Consider the following 25,799-nt stretch of genomic DNA (forward strand, 5'->3'; position numbering starts at 1 on the left):
GCTTTCCAGCAATATATAATAGTCCATACTTTGCCCAAGATTTGATGGCCCAAACCGGCGTTCAAAGTCACCTCAAGAAATTCCAGCGTTAACGCCGGAACTGGCACCTAATTGGGAGTTAAACGCCCCAAACTGGCACTAAAGCTGGCGTTTAACTCCAAGGAGAGTCTCTACACGAAAATGCTTCATTGCTCAGCCCAAGCACACACCAAGTGGGCCCGGAAGTGGATTTTTATGTCATTTACTCATTTCTGTATACCTTAGGCTACTAGTTTTCTATAAGTAGGACCTTTTGACTTTGGATCGAGACCTTGGGTAGCTATCTTTGTTTTATGCTATCTTAGAGAGGCTGGCCATTCGGCCATGCCTAGACCTTATGCTTATGTATTTTCAACGGTGGAGTTTCTACACACCATAGATTAAGGTGTGGAGCTCTGCTGTACCTCGAGTATTAATGCAATTACTATTGTTCTTCCATTCAATTCCGCTTGTTCTTTGTCCAAGATATCACTTGTTCTTCAACATGATGAAGGTGATGATTGACGCCCATCACCATTCTCACCCATGAACAAGGTGACTGACAACCATTCTTGTTCTACAAGCATCTGAGGCTTAGTGAATATCTCTTGGATTCCTGATAACACGATGCATGGTTGATCGCCTGACAACCGAGTGCTCGCCTGACAAACGAGCCAACCATTCCGTGAGATCAGAGTCTTCGTGGTAAAGGCAGGACTTGATGGCAGCATTCAAGAGAATCCGGAAGGTCTAACCTTGTCTGTGGTATTCTGAGTAGGATTCAATGATTGAATGACTGTGACGTGCTTCAAACCTGTAACCTACTGGGCGTTAGTGACAGACGCAAAAGAGTGATTCTATTCCGGTAGGGGAGGGAACCAAACCGGTGATTGGCAGTACTGTGACAGAGTGCGTGCATTAGCTTTCACTGCGAGGATGGGAGGTAGCTGCTGACAACAGTGAAACCCTACACGAGCTTGCCATGGAAAGGAGTAAGAAGGATTGGATGAAGGCAGTAGGAAAGCAGAGAGACGGAAGGGAAGGCATCTTCATACGCTTGTCTGAAGCTCTTACACCAATGATATACATAAGTATCACTATCTTTATCTTTATATTATTTTCGTTCATCATCATATACATTTGAGTTTGCCTGACTAAGATTTACAAGATGACCATAGATTGCTTCAATGCTAACAATCTCCGTGGGATCGACCCTTACTCACGTAAGGTATTACTTGGACGACCCAGTGCACTTGCTGGTTAGTTGTGCGAAGTTATGTAATGCCATGGAATTGAACCACCAAGTTTTTGGAGTTCATGACCAGGGATTATGAGAGTTGTGAAAAGTATTGTTCACAATTTCGCGCCACCAAGTTTTTGGCGCCGTTGCCGGGGATTGTTCAAGTTTTGAGCAAGCTTTTGGTAACAATGCCTGGGATTGTTCTAGTTTGGACAACTGACGGTTCATCTTGTTGCTTAGATTAGGTATTTATTTTTTTCGAAATTCTTGAAGATGAATTCTAGAGTTTCATGATGATTTGTTGAAATCTGGCTGGCTGAGAAGCCATGTCTAATCTGATTGGACCGAGGTTTCAACTTATCACCACAAGAGCTTGTTGATTTTCATCAATTTTGCTTTTGGAGCAGTGATCTGCTAAGACTTGGCTGACCTTTGGTCATGTCTAGTGTTTTGGACCGAAGCTTTCCTTGAAAGCTTGGCTGGCTGTGAAGCCATGTCTAATTCCTGGACCGGAGTCTTAGACTAGCATTGCACTGATTCCTGGAATTCTCATTAAGAATTTTGATACCTTTTCCCACTTAATTTTCGAAAAATAAAAAAAAATTTTGCAAATTCATAAAAACCAAAAAAATATTTGATGTTTCTTGCTTGAGTCTAGTGTCTCATCTTAAGTTTGGTGTCAAATGCATGTTTTTGTTACATTTTTCGAATCCATGCATATATTTCTTGTTTTGATCTTTGAATTCTTTTGGCTTGAGTATTTCTGTGTCTCATATAGTGTCAGTAGTATACAAACTGCTAAGTTTGGTGTCTTGCATGCATTGTTATTTGATTCTTGTTGCATTTTGATTATTAAAAATCCAAAAATATTTTTAATTTGTGTCTTTTCAAGTCAATGATACAAAGAATTGAAGATTCAGAACATACTGCAGAGGAATTATACAGAAAAAGCTGAGCATTCAAAAATGCCCAGTGAAGAAGGTAGACTGGCGTTTAAACGCCAGCCAGGGCACCTGGTTGGGCGTTTAACGCCTAAAGAGGTAGCATTTTGGGCGTTAAACGCCAGAATGTATACCATTCTGGGCGTTTAACGCCAGGATGGTGCTAGGGGGAAGATTTTGTTTTCAAATCAATTTTTTTTCAAGTTTTCAAAGTTTTTCAAAACCAAATCTTTTTCAAATCATATCTTTTCAATCAAATGTTTTCAAAATCAATTTCTTTCCTTTTTCAAAGATACTTACTAACAATTAATGATTTGATTGAACATTTTTTTGCCTCTTCTATTAAGAAAGGTTTTATGATTGAATCATATCTTTTCTTGTTAGGCAAGTCATCAATTTTTTAAATCATATCTTTTCAAATTGTTTTCAAATCATATCTTTTAAAATTGTTTTCAAATCATATCTTCTCAATCACATCTTTTTAAAACCATAACTTTTCAATCAAATCTTTTTGATTTCTAATTTCAAAATCTTTTTCAAAAATCACTTGATTTCTCTTCCACTTTCAATTTTCGAAAATTATCAATCAAATTTTCAAAATGTTTTCAAAATCTTTTAATTAATTTTCGAAAATTCTCTTCCCTCCTTCCCACATCCTTCTATTTATGGAGTATTACTCCTTCTCAATGCACAATTCGAACTCTAACTAATCCAGTTCGAATTCTTCTACCTTCTTTTCTTCCATTTTTCTTTTCCTTTGACATCTCAAGGAATCTCTATACTGTGACATAGAGGATTCCACATTCTCTTTTTCTCTTCTCTTTCATATGAGCAGGAGCAGAGACAAAGGCATTCTTGTTGAAGCTGACCCTGAACCTGAGAGAACCTTGAAGCGAAAGCTAAGAGAAGCTAGAGCACAACTCTCTGTTGAGGACCTGACCGAATTCTTCAAGGAAAAAGAACCCATGGCAACCGAAAACAACAACAATGCCAACAATGCAAGGAAGGTGCTGGGTGACTTCACTGCACCTACTCCTGATTTCTATGGGAGAAGCATCTCTATCCCTGCCATTGGAGCAAACAACTTTGAGCTTAAGCCTCAATTAGTTTCTCTAATGCAACAGAATTGCAAGTTCCATGGACTTCCAATGGAAGATCCTCATCAGTTCTTAGCTGAATTCTTGCAAATCTGTGACACAGTCAAGACTAATGGGGTTAACCCTGAGGTCTATAGACTGATGCTATTCCCTTTTGCTGTAAGAGACAGAGCTAGAATATGGTTGGATTCTCAACCTAAAGAAAGCCTGGACTCTTGGGAAAAGCTAGTCAATGCCTTCTTGGCAAAGTTCTTTCCACCACAAAGATGGAGTAAGCTTAGAGTGGAAGTCCAAACCTTCAGACAGAAGGATGGAGAATCCCTCTATGAAGCTTGGGAAAGATACAAACAATTAATCAGAAAATGTCCTTCTGACATGCTTTCTGAATGGAGCATCATAGGTATTTTCTATGATGGTCTCTCTGAACTATCCAAGATGGCTTTGGATAGCTCTGCTGGAGGATCTCTTCATCTGAAGAAGACGCTTACAGAGGCTCAAGAGCTAATTGAAATGGTTGCAAATAACCAATTCATGTACACTTCTGAGAGAAATCCTGTGAACAATGGGACTAGTCAGAAGAAAGGAGTTCTTGAGATTGACACTCTGAATGCCATATTGGCTCAGAACAAGATATTGACTCAACAAGTCAATTTGATTTCTCAAAGTCTGTCTGGAATGCAAAATGCACCAAGCAGTACTAAGGATGCTTCATCTGAGGAAGAAGCTTATGATCCTGAGAATCCTTCCATGGAAGAGGTGAATTACCTAGGAGAACCATATGGAAACACCTATAATTCTTCATGGAGAAATCACCCAAATTTCTCATGGAAGAATCAAGAGAGACCTCAACAAGGTTTCAATAATAATAATGGTGGAAGAAACAGGTTTAGCAATGGCAAGCCTTTTCCATCATCTTCTCAGCAACAGACAGAGAGTTCTAAGCAGAGTACTTCTAACTTAGCAACAATGGTCTCTGATCTAATAAAGACCACTCAAAGTTTCATGACTGAAACAAGGTCCTCCATTAGGAATTTGGAAGGACAAGTGGGTCAGCTGAGTAAGAAAGTTACTGAACTTCCTCCTAGTACTCTCCCAAGTAATACAGAAGAAAATCCAAAAGGAGAGTGCAAAGCCATAGACATGGCCGAATATGGAGAGGAAAGAGAGGAGGAGGACGCCACTGAGGAAGACTTCAGTGGGCGTGTACCAATCTCCTCTGAGTTCCTCAATGAGGAACAATGGGAATCTGAGGCTCAAAATGAGACCATAGAGATTCCATTGGACTTACTTCTGCCTTTCATGAGCTCTGATGAGTATTCTTCCTCTGAAGAGGATGAGTATGTCACTGAAGAGCAAGTTGCTAAATACCTTGGAGCAATCATGAAGCTAAATGACAAGTTATTTGGAAATGAGACTTGGGAGGATGAACCACCTTTGCTCACCAAAGAACTGGATGACTTGTCTAGGCAGAAACTGCCTCAAAAGAGGCAAGATCCTGGGAAGTTTTCTATACCTTGTACCATAGGCACCATGACCTTCAAGAAGGCCTTGTGTGACTTAGGGTCAAGTGTAAACCTCATGCCCCTCTCTGTAATGGAGAAATTAGGGATCTTTGAGGTGCAAGCTGCAAGAATCTCATTAGAGATGGCAGACAATTCAAGAAAACAAGCTCATGGACTTGTAGAGAATGTTTTGGTGAAGATTGAAGACCATTACATCCCTACTGATTTCATAGTCCTAGAGACTGGGAAATGCATGGATGAATCTATCATCCTTGGCAGGCCCTTCCTAGCCACAGCAAAGGCTGTGATTGATGTTGATAGAGGAGAGTTGATCATTCAGGTGAATGAAAAATCCTTGGTGTTTAAGGCCCAAAGACATCCCTCTATCATCATGGAGAGGAAGCATGAAGAGCTTCTCTCAAAACAGAGCCAAGCAGAGCCCCCACAGTCAAACTCTAAGTTTGGTGTTGGGAGGCCACAACCAAACTCTAAGTTTGGTGTTGAACCCCCACATTCAAACTTTAAGTTTGGTGTTGGGAGGTTACAACACGGTTCTGAGTATTTCTGAGGCTCCATGAGAGTCCTCTGTCAAGCTAATGACATTAAAGAAGCGCTTGTTGGGAGGCAACCCAATGTTTTATAGTTAACTATTTTCTTTTGTTATTTTATCTTTTTTGTTGGTTGATGATCATAAGAAGTCACAAAAACAATGAAAAAAGCAAAAACAGAATGAAAAACAGGAAGAAAAACAGCACACCCTGGAGGAGAAGAAGCTGGCGTTCAAACGCCAGTAATGCTAGCTGTTGGGCGTTTAACGCCCAGTCTGGCACCATTCTGGGCGTTTAACGCCAGAAAGGGGCACCAGACTGGCGTTAAACGCCAGAAAAGGGCAACAACCTGGCGTTAAACGCCAGGAATGGGCACCAGCCCGGCATTTAACGCCAGAAATGGCTCAAAACGTGATTTTGAGCAACATTTGGTGCAGGGATGACTTTTCCTTGACACCACAGGATCTGTGGACCCCACAGGACTCCACCATCACTCTCTCTCTTCTTCCCCCATTCACCAATCACCTCAATACCTCTTCCCCAAAAACCCTTCACCTATCAAATCCCATCTTTCTCTTCACCACTCACATCCATCCTTCATAAATCCCCACCAACCTCACCCTTCAAATTCAAACCACTTTCCCTCCCAAACCCCACCCATAATGGCCGAACCATTACCCCCCACTCTCCTATATATATACCCTTCTTCAACCCTTCATTTTCACACAACCTAAACACCCCTTCTTTCCCTTCTTGGCCGAACACACCATCTTCTCCCTCTCCCTCATTTCTTCTTCTTCTACTCTCTTCTTTCTTCTTTTGCTCGAGGACGAGCAAACCTTTTAAGTTTGGTGTGGTAAAAGCGTTGCTTTTTCGTTTTTCCATAACCATTTATGGCATCCAAGACCGGAGAAACCTCTAAAAAGAGGAAAGGGAAGGCAAAAGCTTCCACCTCCGAGTCATGGGAGATGGATAGATTCCTCTCAAGGGTGCATCAAGTCCACTTCTATGAAGTTGTGGCCTTGAAGAAGGTGATCCCCGAGGTCCCCTTTTCACTCAAAAAGGGTGAATATCCGGAGATCCGCCATGAGATCCGAAGAAGAGGTTGGGAAGTACTCACCAACCCCATTCAACAAGTCGGAATCTTGATGGTTCAAGAGTTCTATGCCAATGCATGGATCACCAAGAACCATGACCAAAGTGTGAACCCGAATCCAAAGAATTATCTCACTATGGTTCGGGGGAAATACTTGGATTTTAGTCCGGAGAGTGTGAGGGTGGCGTTCAACTTGCCTATGATGCAAGGAGATGAGCATCCTTACACTAGAAGGGTCAACTTTGATCAAAGGTTAGACCAAGTCCTCACAACCATATGTGAAGAGGGCGCACAATGGAAGCAAGATTCAAGAGGAAAGCCAGTTCAATTGAGAAGGCATGACCTCAAGCCCGTGGCTAGAGGATGGTTAGAGTTCATACAACGCTCAATCATTCCCACTAGCAACCGGTCCGAAGTTACCATAGACCGGGCCATCATGATTCATAGCATCATGATTGGAGAAGAAGTGGAAGTTCATGAGGTTATAGCTCAAGAACTCTATAAGGTGGCGGACAAGACCTCCACTTTGGCAAGGTTAGCCTTTCCTCATCTCATCTGTCACCTCTGTTATTCAGTTGGAGTTGACATAGAGAGAGATACCCCCATTGATGAGGACAAGGCCATCACCAAGAAAAGGATGGAGTACACAAGAGACCCCTCTCACCATGAGATCCCTGAGATTCCTCAAGGGATGCACTTTCCTCCACAAAATTATTGGGAGCAACTAAACACCTCCCTAGGAGAGTTGAGTTCCAACATGGGACAACTAAGGGTGGAGCATCAAGAACACTCCATCATCCTTCATGAAATTAGAGAAGACCAAAGAATCATGAAGGAGGAGCAACAAAGACAAGGAAGAGACATTGAGGAGCTCAAGCACTCCATAGGACCTTCAAGAGCAAGAAAGAGCCGCCATCATTAAGGTGGACCCGTTCTTTGATTTCCTTGTTATTTGTTCTTCTGTTTTTCGAATTTTATGCTTATGTTTATCCATGATTGTGTCTTGTGATCATTAGTGTCTTAGTGTCTATGCCTTAAAGTTATGAATGTCCTATGAATCCATCACCTTTCTTGAATAAAAATGTGCTTAATTGAAAAGGAAAGAATTGCATGAATTCTGAATTTTATAATAGTTTAATTAATTTGATGTGGTGGCAACACTTTTGTTCTCTGAATGTATGCTTGAACAGTGCATATGTCTTTTGAATTTGTGGTTCATGAATGTTGGCTCTTGAAAGAATGATGAGAAAGGAGACATGTTACTGAGGATCTGAAAAATCATAAAAATGATTCTTGCAGCAAGAAAGAAAGCAAGCAAAAAAAAAAAATCGAAAAAAAAAATTTCAAAAAAAAAAATCGAAAAAAAAGAGAAGAAAAAAAAAAAGAGAAAGAATAAGAGTTGTGATCCAAGGCAAATAAGAGTGTGCTTAAGAACCCTGGACACCTCTAATTGGGGACTTTAGCAAAGCTGAGTCACAATCTGAAAAGGTTCACCCAATTATGTGTCTGTGGCATGTATGTATCCGGTGGTAATACTGGAAGACAGAGTGCTTTGGGCCACAGCCAAGACTCAACAAATAGCTATGTTCAAGAATCATCACACTTTACTAGGAGAATCATTAACACTATCTGGATTCTGAGTTCCTAAAGAAGCCAATCATTCTGAATTACAAGGGATAGAGTGAGATGCCAAAACTATTCAGAGACAAAAAGCTAAAAGCCCCGCTCATCTAATTAATACTGATCTTCATAGATGTTTTTGGAGTTCATTGCATATTCTCTTCTTTTTATCTTATTTGATCTTCAGTTGCTTGGGGACAAGCAACAATTTAAGTTTGGTGTTGTGATGAGCGGATAATTTGTATGCTTTTTGGCATTGTTTTTAGTATGTTTTTAGTATGATTTAGTTAGTTTTTAGTATACTTTTATTAGTTTTTAGTTAAAATTCACTTTTATGGACTTTACTATGAGTTTGTGTGTTTTTCTGTGATTTCAGGTATTTTCTGGCTGAAATTGAGGGATCTGAGCAAAAATCTGATCCAGAGACTCAAAAGGACTGCAGATGCTGTTGGATTCTGACCTCCCTGCACTCGAAGTGGATTTTCTGGAGCTACAGAAGCCCAATTGGCGCGCTCTCAACGGCGTTGGAAAGTAGACATCCTGGGCTTTCCAGCAATATATAATAGTCCATACTTTGCCCAAGATTTGATGGCCCAAACCGGCGTTCAAAGTCACCTCAAGAAATTCCAGCGTTAAACGCCGGAACTGGCACCTAATTGGGAGTTAAACGCCCAAACTGGCACTAAAGCTGGCGTTTAACTCCAAGGAGAGTCTCTACACGAAAATGCTTCATTGCTCAGCCCAAGCACACACCAAGTGGGCCCGGAAGTGGATTTTTATGTCATTTACTCATTTCTGTATACCTTAGGCTACTAGTTTTCTATAAGTAGGACCTTTTGACTTTGGATCGAGACCTTGGGTAGCTATCTTTGTTTTATGCTATCTTAGAGAGGCTGGCCATTCGGCCATGCCTAGACCTTATGCTTATGTATTTTCAACGGTGGAGTTTCTACACACCATAGATTAAGGTGTGGAGCTCTGCTGTACCTCGAGTATTAATGCAATTACTATTGTTCTTCCATTCAATTCCGCTTGTTCTTTGTCCAAGATATCACTTGTTCTTCAACATGATGAAGGTGATGATTGACGCCCATCACCATTCTCACCCATGAACAAGGTGACTGACAACCATTCTTGTTCTACAAGCATCTGAGGCTTAGTGAATATCTCTTGGATTCCTGATAACACGATGCATGGTTGATCGCCTGACAACCGAGTGCTCGCCTGACAAACGAGCCAACCATTCCGTGAGATCAAAGTCTTCGTGGTAAAGGCAGGACTTGATGGCAGCATTCAAGAGAATCCGGAAGGTCTAATCTTGTCTGTGGTATTCTGAGTAGGATTCAATGATTGAATGACTGTGACGTGCTTCAAACCTGTAACCTACTGGGCGTTAGTGACAGACGCAAAAGAGTAATTCTATTCCGGTAGGGGAGGGAACCAAACCGGTGATTGGCAGTACTGTGACAGAGTGCGTGCATTAGCTTTCACTGCGAGGATGGGAGGTAGCTGCTGACAACAGTGAAACCCTACACGAGCTTGCCATGGAAAGGAGTAAGAAGGATTGGATGAAGGCAGTAGGAAAGCAGAGAGACGGAAGGGAAGGCATCTTCATACGCTTGTCTGAAGCTCTTACACCAATGATATACATAAGTATCACTATCTTTATCTTTATATTATTTTCGTTCATCATCATATACATTTGAGTTTGCCTGACTAAGATTTACAAGATGACCATAGCTTGCTTCAATGCTAACAATCTCCGTGGGATCGACCCTTACTCACGTAAGGTATTACTTGGACGACCCAGTGCACTTGCTGGTTAGTTGTGCGAAGTTGTGTAATGCCATGGAATTGAACCACCAAGTTTTTGGAGTTCATGACCAAGGATTATGAGAGTTGTGAAAAGTATTGTTCACAATTTCGCGCCACCACTCCACAAGGGCAGTATCGGGCTCACCAAGGGAAGAAAATCAAAGGAAAATGTCCACAATGCTTGCCACAAGAGTTGAACACGGGACCATGAGGAAGCAAGGAATTAAGCCTCATTTTGGTACCAAGAAAGCCAAGGAAAATGGGTAGCGTGTGTAGCATCCAGGTTTCGAACTCGGGACGTCAAAGTAGAAACACTGCCCTACCCTCCGCGAGGGCAGGGCAGCATTTTGTTGTGGCATGAATTTGGCGCACCAAGGCACGATTCTGGCGCACCAAGGCACGATTCTGGCAGCACCAACAGCGCACCACAGCACAATTCTGGCGCACCAACTTTTTCTGCCCTGCCCTCCGCGAGGGCAGGGCAGCATCCTGTGCACCAAGCCTGTACCACGCCACACCACGCACGCACCAAGCATCAAATCCTGCCCTGCCCTCCACAAGGGCAGGGCAGCCTCCTGGAAGCAACTTCTCAAGGGCCAAAAATTGAATTAAAAATCCAATTTAATTCAATTCTTCACCAAATCAAAAGCCCATCCAAATCCCAAGATCCAAGAATAGAAAGTGTATAAATAGGAGTTAGTTTGATGTAATTAGGACTTTTACTTTCACTTTTGAACCTTTGACATTTACCTTTTACTTGATTTTTGAATTTAATACTTCCTTTGGAGCTTTGAATTCTGCAACTTCTCTTGGTGACTTCACTGAGATTTCAGAGAATTGGGGAGGAGAATTGATCTCTCTTCTTCCTCGTTCTTGCTGGGGCATTTTTACTTTTCTTGTTTTGAGTTTTGGGTGTGAAGAGTTGAGGAAATTCTGTCTCAACTTCCATTCAAAATCTCTTTAATTCCTTTCTGCACAATTAAATTGAATTTCAATTTCCTTTACTGCTTCTTCTTCAATTTCTTGTCAATAGCTTTGTGAACTTGGATCTGGGAAGGTAATTGAGATCTAGGCTTTGCTACCTAGTCTCTGGAGACCTGAGATCCCAATTTACTTTTGGTTCTTCTGTGAACCTCTACTGCACTTTATTTCCTTACTGTTTGAATCATAATTGTTTCTAATTCAATTCCTGCTCTATTGATTGTTGCAATTCACATTCTCTTGCTTAAATTCTGAAATCCCTGTCCTTAAATCCCTTTTACATTCAAGCAATTTACATTCCTTGCAATTTAAGTTACTGCAATTTACATTTCTTGCACTTTAAGTTTCAGTCATTTACTTTCTTGTTATTTAAGATTCTGCAAGTTTAATTTCCTTCTCTTAAATTTACTGCAATTTTCCCTTCCCCCTTTACATTCCAAGCAATTTAGTTCCTGTTAAACACAAATCACTCAACCAATACTTGATTCGCTTGACTAAATCAACCACTAAACTAAAATTGCTCAATCCTTCAATCCCTGTGGGATCGACCTCACTCATGTGAGTTATTATTACTTGATGCGACCCGGTACACTTGCCGGTGAGTTTTGTGTCGGATCGTTTTCCGCACATCACCTATGTCCACTAAAATTTGCTTGACCAAACCCGTCCCGATCCTCACCGTGATTACCATTGGCGGGTCCTCGGGGAGGTCATCGTACCAACGGTCTTTTGGGATGAAAGATATTTTGGGGAGCTCCTCAGAAGGGACTTTGGTGCTCCCCGATGACATAGCTAGCACCTTAGTGTCTTTCTTTGCCGCTGACTTTGATTTAGGTGGTACATCTCTTTCAATCACTAAGTTTATCACAATTGTTGGAGCAGTCTCTGTGTTCTCAGGGAGCCCTTGCCTCGGCTTCATAGTTTGGCTCTGATCTTCCTCAAATCATTCTCTTTCCCTTCTCTTTGGTTCTTGGATAACTGCGAGAACTCTGCTAGCTTTCCTTCCTGAATGGCCTGCTCCAACGCATTCTTCAAATCAAAACAGTCTTGCATCTTATGGCCAAAGCCTTTGTGGTAATCGCAATACAAGCTTTTGTTCCCCCCATTCGGTCCTTGGGCTACCTTGGCTTGGCCAGTATACCTTACCCACGATCTACTGGTAGACCTTAATGATGGGTGTCGTGAGGGGGTGTATTTAGTGAATTTATCCACCCAAGGAAATGGTTTAAATGGTTTCTCAGACGTTCCTTCCTTTGGGGCCTCTGTTGGCTTTTCCGGGTAGCTAGCTTGACGAGTTAGCTGGTTGTATGGCTGCTGTTTGTTGGCAGCCACCACTTGGCTGACTTCTTCTTCATTGATATATTCCCTCGCTGCATTTTGGATCTCCTACATGGTCCAACCGGGTTTGGTGGTTAGGTGTTTCCTGAAATCCTTGTTTAGCAAACTTTTAGTCAGGGACAGGCTCGCCACCGAGTCTGTTAGGCCATCAATCTCTAAGCATTTGTCATTGAACCGGTCGAGGAACTTTCTCATTGGCTCGCTAGACTGTTGGGTCACCTCAAGTAAGTTAATCGAGTACTTGGCCTTGAAAATTCGAGTGGTAAAATGCACGAAGAACCCTTTTGTAATGTCTGCAAAGGTTGTAATATACCCTTGCGGAAGTACGTTGAACCAACGAATTGCTGGGCCCACCAGGGTTAAAGGGAATGCACTGCATCTGACAGCATCACCCACACCCTCCAAGTTCATCCTGACCTCAAAGGTTGTTAAATGCTCTTGTGGGTCTTTAGTCCCATCATACTTCATGTTCGTTGGCTTGTCAAAGTTCTTCGGTAGGCAAACCTTGAGGATATATGGGTGGAAAGGAGTAGCTCCCATTATAATGAGATCTCGCCATTACTTTCCTCTGTCTCTTTTTTTGCTCCCTACGGTCTCTTGACTTGTCGTGGGTATAAGTGAGGGACTGAGCTTCAGTTCGGTCACGTTCGTCGTCCCTTCTAGGGCTCTTTCTGTGGTCTTTCGACTTCTTGGTCAGAGACCAGGTTCTTGAAAAGCTCAGATGAGAGTCCCGGCTGTGTTCAGGACGATAACAGTCCCTTGTTGCCAATTCTCTCTCCAGGTTTTACACTCTATATCTGGGCTCTTGCATGATCCTGGAGCTGTCGTTGCCAGTACCACCAAAGGGGCACTTCTCGGGAGATCAGATAAGGGAGTCGCCTTAGCATGACGGGGATCTCAGGCATTCCTAAGAGGTCCCCGAGCTCACCCAGCTTCGTAAACGGGCTCCTCCCTCCACTTGTACCTCCTCCATACGAAGGAAGAGCTACCTCTATAGTCGCACCAGGTTCCCACAGAGGGTGCTAATGTTTGGCTGCTCGCTGGTGGACGAAATTGTGATCAATGTTCTAACTATTTTGAGAGAAATCATTATTATGGCACTGGTTGAATTCACAACTCCGTTCAACTAACCAGCAAGTGTACTGGGTCGTCCAAGTAATAAACCTTACGTGAGTAAGGGTCGATCCCACAGAGATTGTTGGTATGAAGCAAGCTATGGTTACCTTGTAAATCTCAGTTAGGCAGATAAAAATTGTTTATGGTTTCAGAAATTAATAATAAGAAAATAGATGAAATAATAAAAGGGATAGAACACTTATGCAGATTCATTGGTGGGAATTTCAGATAAGCATATGGAGGTACTGTAAGGCTCAAGGACGCCTGTTCTCCTACTGCTTCAACTCAATTCTTCTTACTCCTCTCCATGGCAAGCTGTATGTAGGGCATCACCGTTGTCAGTGGCTACATCCCATCCTCTCAGTGAAAATGGTCCTCTGCGGCTGTCACTCGCATGGCTAATCATCTGTCGGTTCTCAATCAGGTTGGAATAGAATCCATTGATTCTTTTGCGCTTGTCATCACGCCCAGCCTTCAGGAGTTTGAAGCTCGTCACAGTCATTCAATCCTAGAATCCTACTCGGAATACCATAGACAAGGTTTAGACTTTCTGGATTCTCATGAATGCCGCCATCTATCTAACTTATACCACAAAGATTCTGTTGGGGAATCTAAGAGATACGCATTCAAGCTCTGTTGCATGTAGAACGGAAGTGGTTGTCAATCACGTGCGTTCATAAGTGAGAATGATGATGAGGGTTATCTAATCATCACATTCATCATGTTCTTGGGTGCGAATGAATATCTTGGAATAAAAATAAAGGAGAATTGAATAAAAGAAAATAGAATTGCATTAATACTTGAGGTACAGCAGAGCTCCACACCCTTAATCTATGGTGTGCAGAAACTCCACCGTTGAAAATACATAAGTAAAAGGTTCAGGCATGGCCGAATGGCCAGCCCCCATGGTCTAAGAACTATGCGTTCAAAGATGCTCTTTAGATCTAAAGTGATCAAAAGATGTCAAATACATTAGTTAAATGTTCTATTTATAATAAACTAGCTCCTAGGGTTTACATGAGTAAGTAATTGATGCATAAATCCACTTCTGGGGCCCACTTGGTGTATGCTTGGGCTGAGCTTGATCAATCCACGAGCTGAGGCTTCTCTTGGAGTTGAACTCCGAGTTATGACGTGTTTTGGGCGTTCAACTCCGGATCATGACGTTTTTCTGGCGTTTAACTCCAGACAGCAGCATGAACTTGGCGTTCAACGCCAAGTTACGTCGTCAATTTCCGAATAAAGTATGGACTATTATATATTTCTGGAAAGCCCTGGATGTCTACTTTCCAACGCCGTTGAGAGCGCGCCAATTGGAGTTCTGTAGCTCTAGAAAATCCATTTCGAGTGCAGGGAGGTCAGAATCCAACAGCATCAGCAGTCCTTTTGTCAGCCTTTTCAGAGTTTTGCTCAAATCCCTCAATTTCAGTCAGAAATTGCCTAAAATCACAGAAAAACACACAAACTCATAGTAAAGTCCAGAAATGTGAATTTAACATAAAAACTAAGGAAAACATCCCTAAAAGTAGCTTGAACTTACTAAAAACTACCTAAAAACAATGCCAAAAAGCGTATAAATTATCCGCTCATCACTCGCTAGAGTAGTGGAGCGGGTGGACGTCGGGTCAAGAGCAACGGGTTGATCAAGGGTGTTTTTGGACTTGGGCACAAGCTTTACAGAGAGGTGTTTTCCCGAACGTCAGTGGGTTGGCGGGTGAGGCCACCTGCAAGGACACTCCGATGCCAAAGTAAGCGTTCGTACAATGAGGTGGTAAATTAGGGTAAGAGTGACGCACCCCTGGAGAAGGGTAGGTCTCTCCCCATTTATACCTTGTAATCAAGTGGGCCCTTTGACTCGAGCCCGTCTGTCTAGAAGCTTCTGCCAGCTATCCAGATTTTTCATCCAGGAGAAACGATACGCGGGTTACCTTCTTGTGCGGTCACCTTCTTGTGTGGGTCACGGTCCCGTCGGATGTGTACAGGTAAAGGACCCGTTGGATTGGCAGTCCATATGTTGGACCTCCGACCCTTATTGGGCTGGGCCGAAATAATTAGTTATGCCAAACTATAAAAAAATAATTTCAAGCTATAGAAAATTCACATGAATTATAATCCTACTAACAAGTTGACAAAAGTTATAGAACCGGATAAGCTTTAATTTTGTGTCAAGTTGATTGACATGCATCCCAAAGATTGCACTAAGGTTTTTTTTTCATTGGATGGAGGAAAATTGTAAGGTCCAGCCAACATTAGTTTACACTATAGAAAAAACACTACTAAAACATTAGTTTACAAACGGATTTTTAGTTACCGACGAAATTATTGATGAATTTTGTCCATAGATAAAAGCCTCATCATAAATTATTTACCGACAATTTTTTCGTCAGTAATTTACCGACAAATTTTTTTTCTGTTACCGACATATTTTCCTTTGGTAATCGTCTCATTCATTTCGCTAAAAATGTCAGATTTTTTGATAAATTTTCTGTCGGTAACTAGTATCAAAATTTTTAACAGATTTTCTATCAGTAATTAAAACCTAGAAAAAATTTTCAATTCTGCATACAAACAGATTTTCTGTCTATAAATCCGTCAGTAAAATAAAGTAGAATTTTTTTCAATTTTTTTCGTTGCAAAATAAACCTATTTTCATATAAAATAAATATAAATTTAATCAAAATAAATTTTCATCTAACTTATATTAGAACATTCATAGTATTTCAAAAAATAAACAAGTTCATCGTATTATCAAACCAGAAGAAAAGTACTATAAACAAACAAGTCAATTCAAAACATAAACACAAGTGTATTGATATAATCCCAATGTATTGTTCAACTATACTAAAAATGTTAACTATAATACTCAGGGTCATCTTCAACCTTATCATCATCATAGTCTTCATTATCAATCTGAATACGTGACACACTTCCTCCCAAATCCACAAGGATTCATCTCATCTTGGCGTTTATATCAGGTTGTGAACCCATATAATCATGCACACGACCATCATCCTGTGTCATCAAAGTCACATATATACATTAGGTTAACAAAAATACATAGGAATGAAATTTAAGGAAAGCAAAAACACATGAATATAAATCAGGACAAAATTAGAGAAATTAAAGACAGAGCAAAGTCATATATGCCTTAGGCAAAAAGGTGCATAGTTTTATAAAGGAATGGAATTAGAGAAAGAGTAAAAGCAAAAACAATTGGAGTACTTTAGTGAGTCTGTAGAACTTGTTTATGTCATCAATGTACTCCACTACTGCCAATTCATTGTCCATGTCAGTTGCAACAATGTTCACCACTTTCTTGGGCATATAAGAGAGTCCAGAAGCAGCCTGAGATTAACTAATTCTTTATGGTATAAGAAACCACAATGACATTGATGCAAAACAGAAGGTAGAAAAAAAGAAGAAAGAAAAAAAAAGTTGTTCATCACCTTGCTTCTAGTCGAGAGGACTGAACTGAAGTCCTTAGCATTTTCCCTGGTTACCCCTTCCTTTGTCTTTGTTCCTCTAGCGGCTTCTGGCTTCCTCTTCTTTTCTTTCTCGGATTCATCATCTGAGCTGATGACAATGACTTCATGTTCTGTTGGTGGCTTCTTAGCTGCTTCTAACTTTGTTGTAGCAATGAAGTTCCTCACACCAACCCCCATTAGCTGGAACCACTCCTGCTCCATTTGCAAGTTCAGTGCTTGATTTCTGTACAATAAGAGACATCGATTTTTAGAACCCAACCAAGAAAATAACAAAAAAAAAAACAGAATGATAGAGAGTTAATAAGTACCTTGTTCTTCTCTACTGCAGCTTGATTATTAGCATAAAACTTTCTTCAAGAGAAAACAATTTGAACTTTTAATTTAAGTAGAAAACTCTGAATCTGTAGCATAAAAGAGAAGCCTTATGGTGTAAAAAAATACTGAAGAACAAATTGGATTATTACCTTGTGTTGCGCTTTGTCACATTTTGTTCTGCTTGCTTAGCCACAAGATTACCAATGTCTTGTAATGCACGCCTATTGTTCCTCCTTTCTGCTGCTGCCACAATAACCTTTTGATGAAACATGTTTCAGTGATTTGCTTCGTAATAATATATGAACAACAGTAAGAGAGAGATTGATCAAACATTAGTGTAACTATTTAGATTTACCTCTCTATTTATGATTAAATGCCCTTATCCATCTACCATGTCTGGAATCATCATAATTTTATTCATGATTTTCATTCCAAAATGTATAATGGCAAAGTAAATTCCATATCATCAGTTAGTTTTAATGAAAGGTAATATCAAACAAATTGAATGTTGTATACATGCTTTATACATATTAGAAAACTTAAATTATAATCTACAACAGCTTTAAGTTTGATTGTAAGATATCAGCAAAAGAGAATAAAAAAACATAATAGTTAAATAGAACACAAGTAAAAGAAATATAGTGTGCATAAAGATCTTAGATATTTTAGGAAATAGAGATCTCACAATGGATTGGAATACATGGTTGGTAGTGGAGCCACTAAAGACTTGTTTATTTTATTAATCAATGTTTGCATATACTGCTCAGATACAAGACAAAAAAAATATTATAGTGAACTATTTTATGGTCCAAACATCATAAATGAAGATTACCTTCTTGAATGAGCAAAGTCACCTGCATCCAGCATACATAACTCATAACATAAGATAGGACATTAGTAGAGATATTATTCGATTAGTAGATAGTTAAAAAGTTTCCTCATTATTTTCTAATCAATATTCTCAATAGACATACCGAAAGAAGGCACAGAATTAGAGATGTCGAGACTAAATGCCATGTGAAGTCAAAAGAATGTAGAAATCAATTACCTAGACGTATATCTTGATCTTTTGTCAATAATATATTTGATTGCTGCAACAGATGTGGAGAAAAAATCAACAAAGTTTTTCAATGATTTCATATAACTAGTAGTGTGACTGAACTTATACGATTCATCATTCACCTTGACATCACAGTGCAGATATGATTTGTATGCAAGTAATCAAGTGCCATCAGCAGTTGAACAAGCCATTTACAAAGCTTCTGTATGCCGAAGATGACAAGAATGTGTTAAACATTAAGTTCCAACCATGCACCAGGCTTGTAAGTAAAAGAAGTCACAACGAGTAACCAACCTCTTCAGAAAAATGAATACCATTAGACTTTTTTATAGCTTCAGCCTGTCACAACAAAGAAACCAAAGAAAGATTGCATTATTAACAATTGAAAGATAAGTGTCTGCATAAATGTTCATAGTTCCTTAGGAAGTTGACATGAACCAGTACTTACATATCTCTGCCTTCACAATAGCCGATGATGATACATACAAAACAATCCTTGGAAGTGAAGGTACCAATGATGAGCAAAAGTTAATGTTCATGGATACCGGCAAGTGTACCGAATTGTTCAAGTAATACAATGGTGAGTGGACATCGTTTCCACGACGGATTGAGGCAAGCAACGTCTAATTAAATATCTAATTAGATCGATCAAATCTTAGATTTTGGATTGTGGATCTTGAAGAAAAGAAGAAACAAAAGAAAAGACTTGGGAGAATACTTGAAATTGGAAGAGATTCAATAGATGAGAATGTTCAAGGTTTCGAAGATGTTTGATTCTTGGAAGAAAGATGCTTGTGCTTTCTTATTCTTGGAAGAACCCCAATCCCTTGATGATTTAATTTCTCTAAACCCAATTAATCATTAATTCCTCGGTCAACTAATCGAGAGAAGAGATGAAGAACGGTTTCAACTTTTAAACCACACAGTCCTTAAGAACTATCACTAGCCGAGTTATATGTTACTTATTCGAGCTATCTCTAGATAATTGAAGATTATAGGATGAGTTTTAAGCTAATTTCGAAATTAATTTTTTCAAATATAAGATCAGAAACCAAGATAGAATAGAATATTTCTCAATAGTTCTAACCATTATTGACGAACTCAATCATGAAAAAAGGAAAGAAGTATGAATTAAAATAAAGAAAACACTTACATTATTAATCCTAAAATCAAACAGAGCCTTTAACCTTTAACGGAGGAGGTTTAGTGACTTATGATAAAGAAGAAAGTAATCCTAATGGGGAGAAAGGTGTGTGATCCGATTACTCCTCTCTATGAACAAGGTTCACTTATTTGTATCCTAAATCTTATCTAAAATTCAAATTCCAAACTAATCCTAATCTTATCTCGAGTAATGATAAGATAACTAACTATTTGAATTCAAATCAACATAATTCAAATCTATTCTATAAACAAATCTTAACAACCAAATCTTTATCTTTCTAGAAGGAATTAATGATAACTAATCTCTTGAATCTTCAATTCTTGGATGTGATTAAGACTTTCAATAATTTGATAACTGAATTTGGACCTTATTAATTGTTACATCCTGGGAGTTGAGCTTAGGAATGCTGGGCTTGCATCTTTAAATTTGGGTGTTAGCACAATTTGTCCTTGCAAGGAGAGTTGGCCACTGGGCTTGGAGTGAGGAAGCCAGGCGTGTGTGTGCAAGAAGGATGAGGGATGCCGGCTTGTGGGGTAGCCACCGGGGGTGTATCCCCAAGTGAAGGGGGACGATAGGCTTGTGAGTGCGGCCACTGGGCTTGTGTCCAATTGGAGAGGGGATGCCGGGCGTCCATGCTTGAAGGCTGGGCATCCGGTTTGATGCCTTTTGGTTCCAGTCGGACCGTTCTTAAATTGTATTTGTATTTTCTTGTAAAAAAGCTTTGATTTTTGGTTACTTTGAGATAAAAATTCTTGAAAATATAAAAATACTAACACAACTCAAAATACTTAACTATTTATGAAATTCTCCTAAAAAACATAAATATTTGATTTAAAATCAAAGAAAACAAATGAAAAAACCTTAAAAATTACTTAAGATGATTTATCATCACAACACCAAACTTAAAACTTTACTTGTCCTCGAGAAAAAAGAAAAGTATATAGAGTTTTTCTTAAGTGAAAAAATTGAAGAGTTTTTTTAAATGTAATTTCACAAAGTGGGATTTATGATAATCCTTGTGGTTACATTCGGACTTCTTTTATCTTTGATGAATCTTGCATAATTAGAATTTGAGAATTTTCGAAAACTTAGATTCAAATTGTATTATGAGAATTCTTTTGAGCTTATATGATTTGAAGGCAGTTACTTCTCATTTAAATTTGGGAAAAGATCTTTGAGGCTTTTGACTCTAAGTGTTCTGTTACAAGGCAGTTCTTAATGGGCTTTCAATCGATAATCTCAGACCAATTGGCCCAAGTTACAAGGTAATAAAGTACCCTACAGATCTAATTACCCAAGCTTTTTCTTGGCATAGTGATGAGCGGATAATTTGTATACTTTTTGGCATTGTTTTTAGTATGTTTTTGATATGATATAGTTAGTTTTTAGTATATTTTTATTAGTTTTTAATTAAAATTCACTTTTCTGGACTTTACTATGAGTTTGTGTGTTTTTCTGTGATTTCAGGTATTTTCTGGCTGAAATTGAGGGACCTGAGCAAAAATCTGATCCTGAGACCAAAAAGGACTGCAGATGCTGTTGGATTCTGACCTCCCTGCATTCGAAGCGGATTTTCTGGAGCTACAGAAGCCCAATTGGCGCGCTCTCAACGGCGTTGGAAAGTAGACATCCTGGGCTTTCCAGCAATATATAATAGTCCATACTTTGCCCAAGATTTGATGGCCCAAACCGGCTTTCAAAGTCACCTCAAGGAATCCCAGCGTTAAACGCTGGAACTGGCACCCAAATGGGAGTTAAACGCCCAAACTGGCACCAAAGCTGGCGTTTAACTCCAAGAAGAGTCTCTACACGAAATTGCTTCATTGCTCAGCCCAAGCACACACCAAGTGGGCCCGGAAGAGGATTTTTATGTCATTTACTCATTTCTGTACACCCTAGGCTACTAGTTTTCTTATAAGTAGGACCTTTTACTATTGTATAGAAATCTTTTGATCACTTTTAGATCTCTAGATCATCTTTGGACATTTTAGTTCTTAGATCATTGGGAGGCTGGCCATTCGGCCATGCCTAGACCTTATGCTTATGTATTTTCAACGGTGGAGTTTCTACACACCATAGATTAAGGTGTGGAGCTCTGCTGTACCTCGAGTATTAATGCAATTACTATTGTTCTTTCATTCAAATTCCGCTTGTTCTTTATCCAAGATATCACTTGTTCTTCAACATGATGAAGGTGATGATTGACGCCCATCACCATTCTCACTCATGAACAAAGTGACTGACAACCACTCTTGTTCTACAAGCATTTGAGGCTTTGTGAATATCTCTTGGATTCCTGATTGCACGATGCATGGTTGATCGCCTGACAACCGAGTGCTCGCCTGACAAACGAGCCAACCATTCCGTGAGATCAGAGTCTTCGTGGTATAGGCAAGAACTGATGGCAGCATTCAAGAGAATCCGGAAGGTCTAACCTTGTCTGTGGTATTCTGAGTAGGATTCAATGATTGAATGACTGTGACGTGCTTCAAACCTGTAACCTACTGGGCGTTAGTGACAGACGCAAAAGAGTTATTCTATTCCGGTAGGGGAGGGAACCACACCGGTGATTGGCAGCACTGTGACAGAGTGTGTGCATTAGCTTTCACTGCGAGGATGGGAGGTAGCTGCTGACAACAGTGAGACCCTATACGAGCTTGCCATGGAAAGGAGTAAGAAGGGTTGGATGAAGACAGTAGGAAAGCAGAGAGACGGAAGGGAAGGCATCTTCATGCGCTTATCTGAAGTTCCTACCAATGAATTACATAAGTATCACTATCTTTATCTTTTATGTTATTTTCGTTCATCACCATATATATCTGAGTTTGCTTGACTAAGATTTACAAGATGACCATAGCTTGCTTCAATACTAACAATCTCCGTGGGATTGACCCTTACTCACGTAAGGTTTATTACTTGGACGACCCAGTGCACTTGCTGGTTAGTTGTGCGAAGTTGTGTAATGCCATGGTATTGAGCGCACCAAGTTTTTGGAGCCATTACCAGGGACTATGAGAGTTGTGAAAAAGTATAGTTCACAATTTCGCGCACCAAGTTTTTGGCGCCGTTGCCGGGGATTGTTCTAGTTTTGAGCAAGCCTTTGGTAACATCAGTGCCAAGATCCGGCAACAACATCAAATTTTTGGTGTTATTGCCCGGGATTGTTCAGGCTGGACAACTGACGGTTCATCTTGTTGCTTAGATTAGGTATTTTTTTTTCGAAATTCTTGAAGATGAATTCTAGAGTTTCATGATGATTTGTTGAAATCTGGCTGGCTGAGGAGCCATGTCTAATCTGATTGGACCGAGGTTTCAACTTATCACCACAAGAGCTTGTTGATTTCGTATCAATCTTGCTTTTGGAGCAGTGATTTGCTAAGGCTTGGCTGACCTTTGGTCATGTCTAGTGTTTTGGACCGAAGCTTTCTTTGGAAGCTTGGCTGGCTGTGAAGCCATGTCTAATTCCTGGACCGGAGTCTTAGACTAGCATTGCACTGATTCCTGGAATTCTCATTAAGAATTTTGATACCTTCTTTTTCCACTTAATTTTCGAAAAACACAAAAAAATTAAAAAAAAAATCATAAAACTCAAAAATATTTCTTGTTTGAGTCTAGTGTCTCATCCTAAGTTTGGTGTCAATTGCATGCATTCATATGTCTTAGTGATCTTCAAGATGTTCTTGATGATTCACTTGCTCTGATCTTTGAATTCTATTGACTTGAGTATTTTGTGTGTCTCATATGCATTTTCAGTTCATTAGTGTCAGTAGTATACAAACTGCTAAGTTTGGTGTCTTGCATGCATTGTTATTTGATTCTTGTTGCATTTTAATTATTAAAAATCCAAAAAAATTTTTAATTTGTGTCTTTTCAAGTCAATGATACAAGGGATTGAAGATTCAGAACACACTGCAGAGGAATTATACAGAAAAAGCTGAGCATTCAAAAATGCCCAGTGAAGAAGGCAGACTGGCGTTTAAACGCCAGCCAGGGCACCTGGTTGGGCGTTTAACGCCCAAAAAGGTAGCATTTTGGGCGTTAAACGCCAGAATGTATACCATTCTGGGCGTTTAACGCCAAGATGGTGCTAGGGGGAAGATTTTGTTTTCAAATCAATTTTTTTCAAGTTTTTCAAAATCAAATCTTTTTCAAATCAAATCTTTTCACTCAAATGTTTTCAAAATTAATTTCTTTCCTTTCAAAGATACTTACTAACAATTAATGATTTGATTGAACATTTTTTTTGCCTTTTCTGTTAAGGAAGGTTTTATGTTTGAATCATATCTTTTCTTGTTAGGCAAGTCACTAATTTTCCAAATCAAATCTTTTAAAATAATTTTCAAAACATATCTTTTAAAATGGTTTTCAAATCATATCTTCTCAATCACATCTTTTTAAGATAATAACCTTTCAATCATATTTTTTTTTATCATATCTTTTTCAAATTAGTTTTCAATCAAATCTTTTTAGTTTCTAATTTCAAAATCTTTTTCAAAAATCACTTGATTTCTCTTCCACTTTCAATTTTCGAAAATTATCAATCAAATTTTCAAAATGTTTTCAAAATCTTTTAATTGAATTTTCGAAAATCCTCTTCCCTCCTTCTCACATCCTTCTAATTATGGAGTACCACTCCTTCTAAATGCACAATTCGAACCTTATCTAATCAAAGTTCGAATTCTTCTTCTCCTTCTTCTTTCTATTTCTCTTTTCCTCTGACATTTCAAGGAATCTCTATACTGTGACATAGAGGATTCCACATTTTCTTTTTCTCTTCTTTTTCATATGAGCAGGAGCAGAGACAAAGGCATTCTTGTTGAAGCTGACCCTGAACCTGAGAGAACCTTGAAGCGAAAGCTAAGAGAAGCCAAGGCACAACTCTCTTTAGAGGACCTGACCGAATTCTTCAAAGAAGAAGAACCCATGGCAGCCGAAAACAACAACAATGCCAACAATGCAAGGAAGGTGCTGGGTGACTTTACTGCACCTACTCCCGACTTCTATGGGAGAAGCATCTCTATCCCTGCCATTGGAGCAAACAACTTTGAGCTTAAGCCTCAATTAGTTTCTCTAATGCAACAGAATTGCAAGTTCCATGGACTTCCAATGGAAGATCCTCATCAGTTTTTAGCTGAATTCTTGCAAATCTGTGACACAGTCAAGGCTAATGGGGTTAACCCTGAAGTCTATAGACTGATGCTATTCCCTTTTGCTGTAAGAGACAGAGCTAGAATATGGTTGGATTCTCAACCTAAAGAAAGCCTGGACTCTTGGGAAAAGCTAGTCAATGCCTTCTTGGCAAAGTTCTTTCCACCACAAAGATGGAGTAAGCTTAGAGTGGAAGTCCAAACCTTCAGACAGAAGGATGGAGAATCCCTCTATGAAGCTTGGGAAAGATACAAACAATTAATCAGAAAATGTCCTTCAGACATGCTTTCTGAATGGAGCATCATAGGTATTTTCTATGATGGTCTCTCTGAACTATCTAAGATGTCCTTGGATAGCTCTGCTGGAGGATCTCTTCATCTGAAGAAGACGCCTGCAGAAGCTCAAGAATTGATTGAAATGGTTGCAAATAACCAATTCATGTACACTTCTGAAAGGAATCCTGTGAACAATGGGACTAGTCAGAAGAAAGGAGTTCTTGAGATTGACACTCTGAATGCCATATTGGCTCAGAATAAAATATTGACTCAACAAGTCAATTTGATTTCTCAAAATCTGTCTGGAATGCAAAATGCACCAAACAGTACTAAGGATGCTTCATCTGAGGAAGAAGCTTATGATCCTGAGAACCCTTCAATGGAAGAGGTGAATTACCTAGGAGAACCCTATGGAAATACCTACAATTCTTCATGGAGAAATCACCCAAATCTCTCATGGAAGAATCAAGAGAGACCTCAACAAGGTTTCAATAACAATAATGGTGGAAGAAACAGGTTTAGCAATGGCAAGCCTTTTCCATCATCTTCTCAGCAACAGACAGAGAGTTCTAAGCAGAATACTTCTGACTTAGCAACAATGGTCTCTGATCTAATAAAGACCACTCAAAGTTTCATGAATGAAACAAGGTCCTCCATCAGAAATTTGGAAGGACAAGTGGGACAGCTGAGCAAGAAAATTACTGAACTCCCTCCTAAGTACTCTTCCAAGTAATACAGAAAAAAATCCAAAAGGAGAGTGCAAAGCCATAAACATGGCCGAATATGGAGAGGAAAGAGAGGAAGAAGACGCCACTGAGAAAGACCCCAGTGGGCGTTCACCACTCTCCTCTGAGTTCCTCAATGAGGAACAATGGGAATCTGAGGCTCAAAAAGAGACCATAGAGATTCCATTGGACTTACTTCTGCCATTCATGAGCTCTGATGAGTATTCTTCCTCTGAAGAGGATGAGTATGTCACTGAAGAGCAAGTTGCTAAATACCTTGGAGCAATCATGAAGCTAAATGACAAGTTATTTGG

General features: G+C 39.7%; 2 protein-coding genes and 2 non-coding genes across 8 annotated transcripts; all 4 read right to left on the bottom strand.

The window, feature by feature from the left end:
• Positions 1 to 3,569: 3,569 nt before the first annotated feature.
• On the bottom strand, positions 3,570 to 3,677 carry LOC130959463 (small nucleolar RNA R71). The gene has a single exon (XR_009078541.1). It is a non-coding gene; the product is annotated as a small nucleolar RNA R71 (small nucleolar RNA).
• Positions 3,678 to 11,773: 8,096 nt separating this feature from the next.
• LOC130956869 (uncharacterized) lies at positions 11,774 to 12,736 on the bottom strand. The gene is made up of 2 exons (XM_057883824.1): positions 12,326 to 12,736; positions 11,774 to 12,244 (listed from the first exon to the last, which is right to left on the bottom strand). The coding sequence occupies exons 1-2, from the start codon at positions 12,734 to 12,736 to the stop codon at positions 11,774 to 11,776; spliced, it is 882 nt and encodes a 293-aa protein (XP_057739807.1).
• A 3,324-nt stretch (positions 12,737 to 16,060) lies between these two features.
• LOC130956351 (G2/mitotic-specific cyclin-1-like) lies at positions 16,061 to 19,988 on the bottom strand. 5 transcript variants are annotated; one of them, XR_009077080.1, is made up of 10 exons: positions 18,621 to 19,988; positions 18,467 to 18,511; positions 18,295 to 18,374; positions 18,161 to 18,203; positions 17,468 to 17,508; positions 17,262 to 17,368; positions 17,106 to 17,148; positions 16,759 to 17,020; positions 16,535 to 16,657; positions 16,061 to 16,324 (listed from the first exon to the last, which is right to left on the bottom strand). XR_009077080.1 is itself a non-coding variant. In XM_057883391.1 (6 exons), the coding sequence occupies exons 4-6, from the start codon at positions 16,996 to 16,998 to the stop codon at positions 16,262 to 16,264; spliced, it is 426 nt and encodes a 141-aa protein (XP_057739374.1). In that variant the 5' UTR covers positions 16,999 to 17,020; positions 17,106 to 17,148; positions 17,262 to 17,368; positions 17,468 to 17,508; the 3' UTR covers positions 16,061 to 16,261. The 5 variants fall into 5 exon arrangements, 1 of the variants encoding a protein (XP_057739374.1); XR_009077081.1 differs by lacking the exon at positions 17,468 to 17,508; XR_009077079.1 differs by having other exon boundaries at positions 17,468 to 18,203.
• A 4,677-nt stretch (positions 19,989 to 24,665) lies between these two features.
• Positions 24,666 to 24,773, bottom strand: LOC130958348 (small nucleolar RNA R71). Its single transcript, XR_009077475.1, has one exon. It is a non-coding gene; the product is annotated as a small nucleolar RNA R71 (small nucleolar RNA).
• Between the last annotated feature and the right edge of the window lie 1,026 nt (positions 24,774 to 25,799).

Source organism: Arachis stenosperma, chromosome 10 (assembly GCF_014773155.1).
Source record: "Arachis stenosperma cultivar V10309 chromosome 10, arast.V10309.gnm1.PFL2, whole genome shotgun sequence".
Classification (NCBI taxonomy): Eukaryota; Viridiplantae; Streptophyta; class Magnoliopsida; order Fabales; family Fabaceae; genus Arachis; species Arachis stenosperma.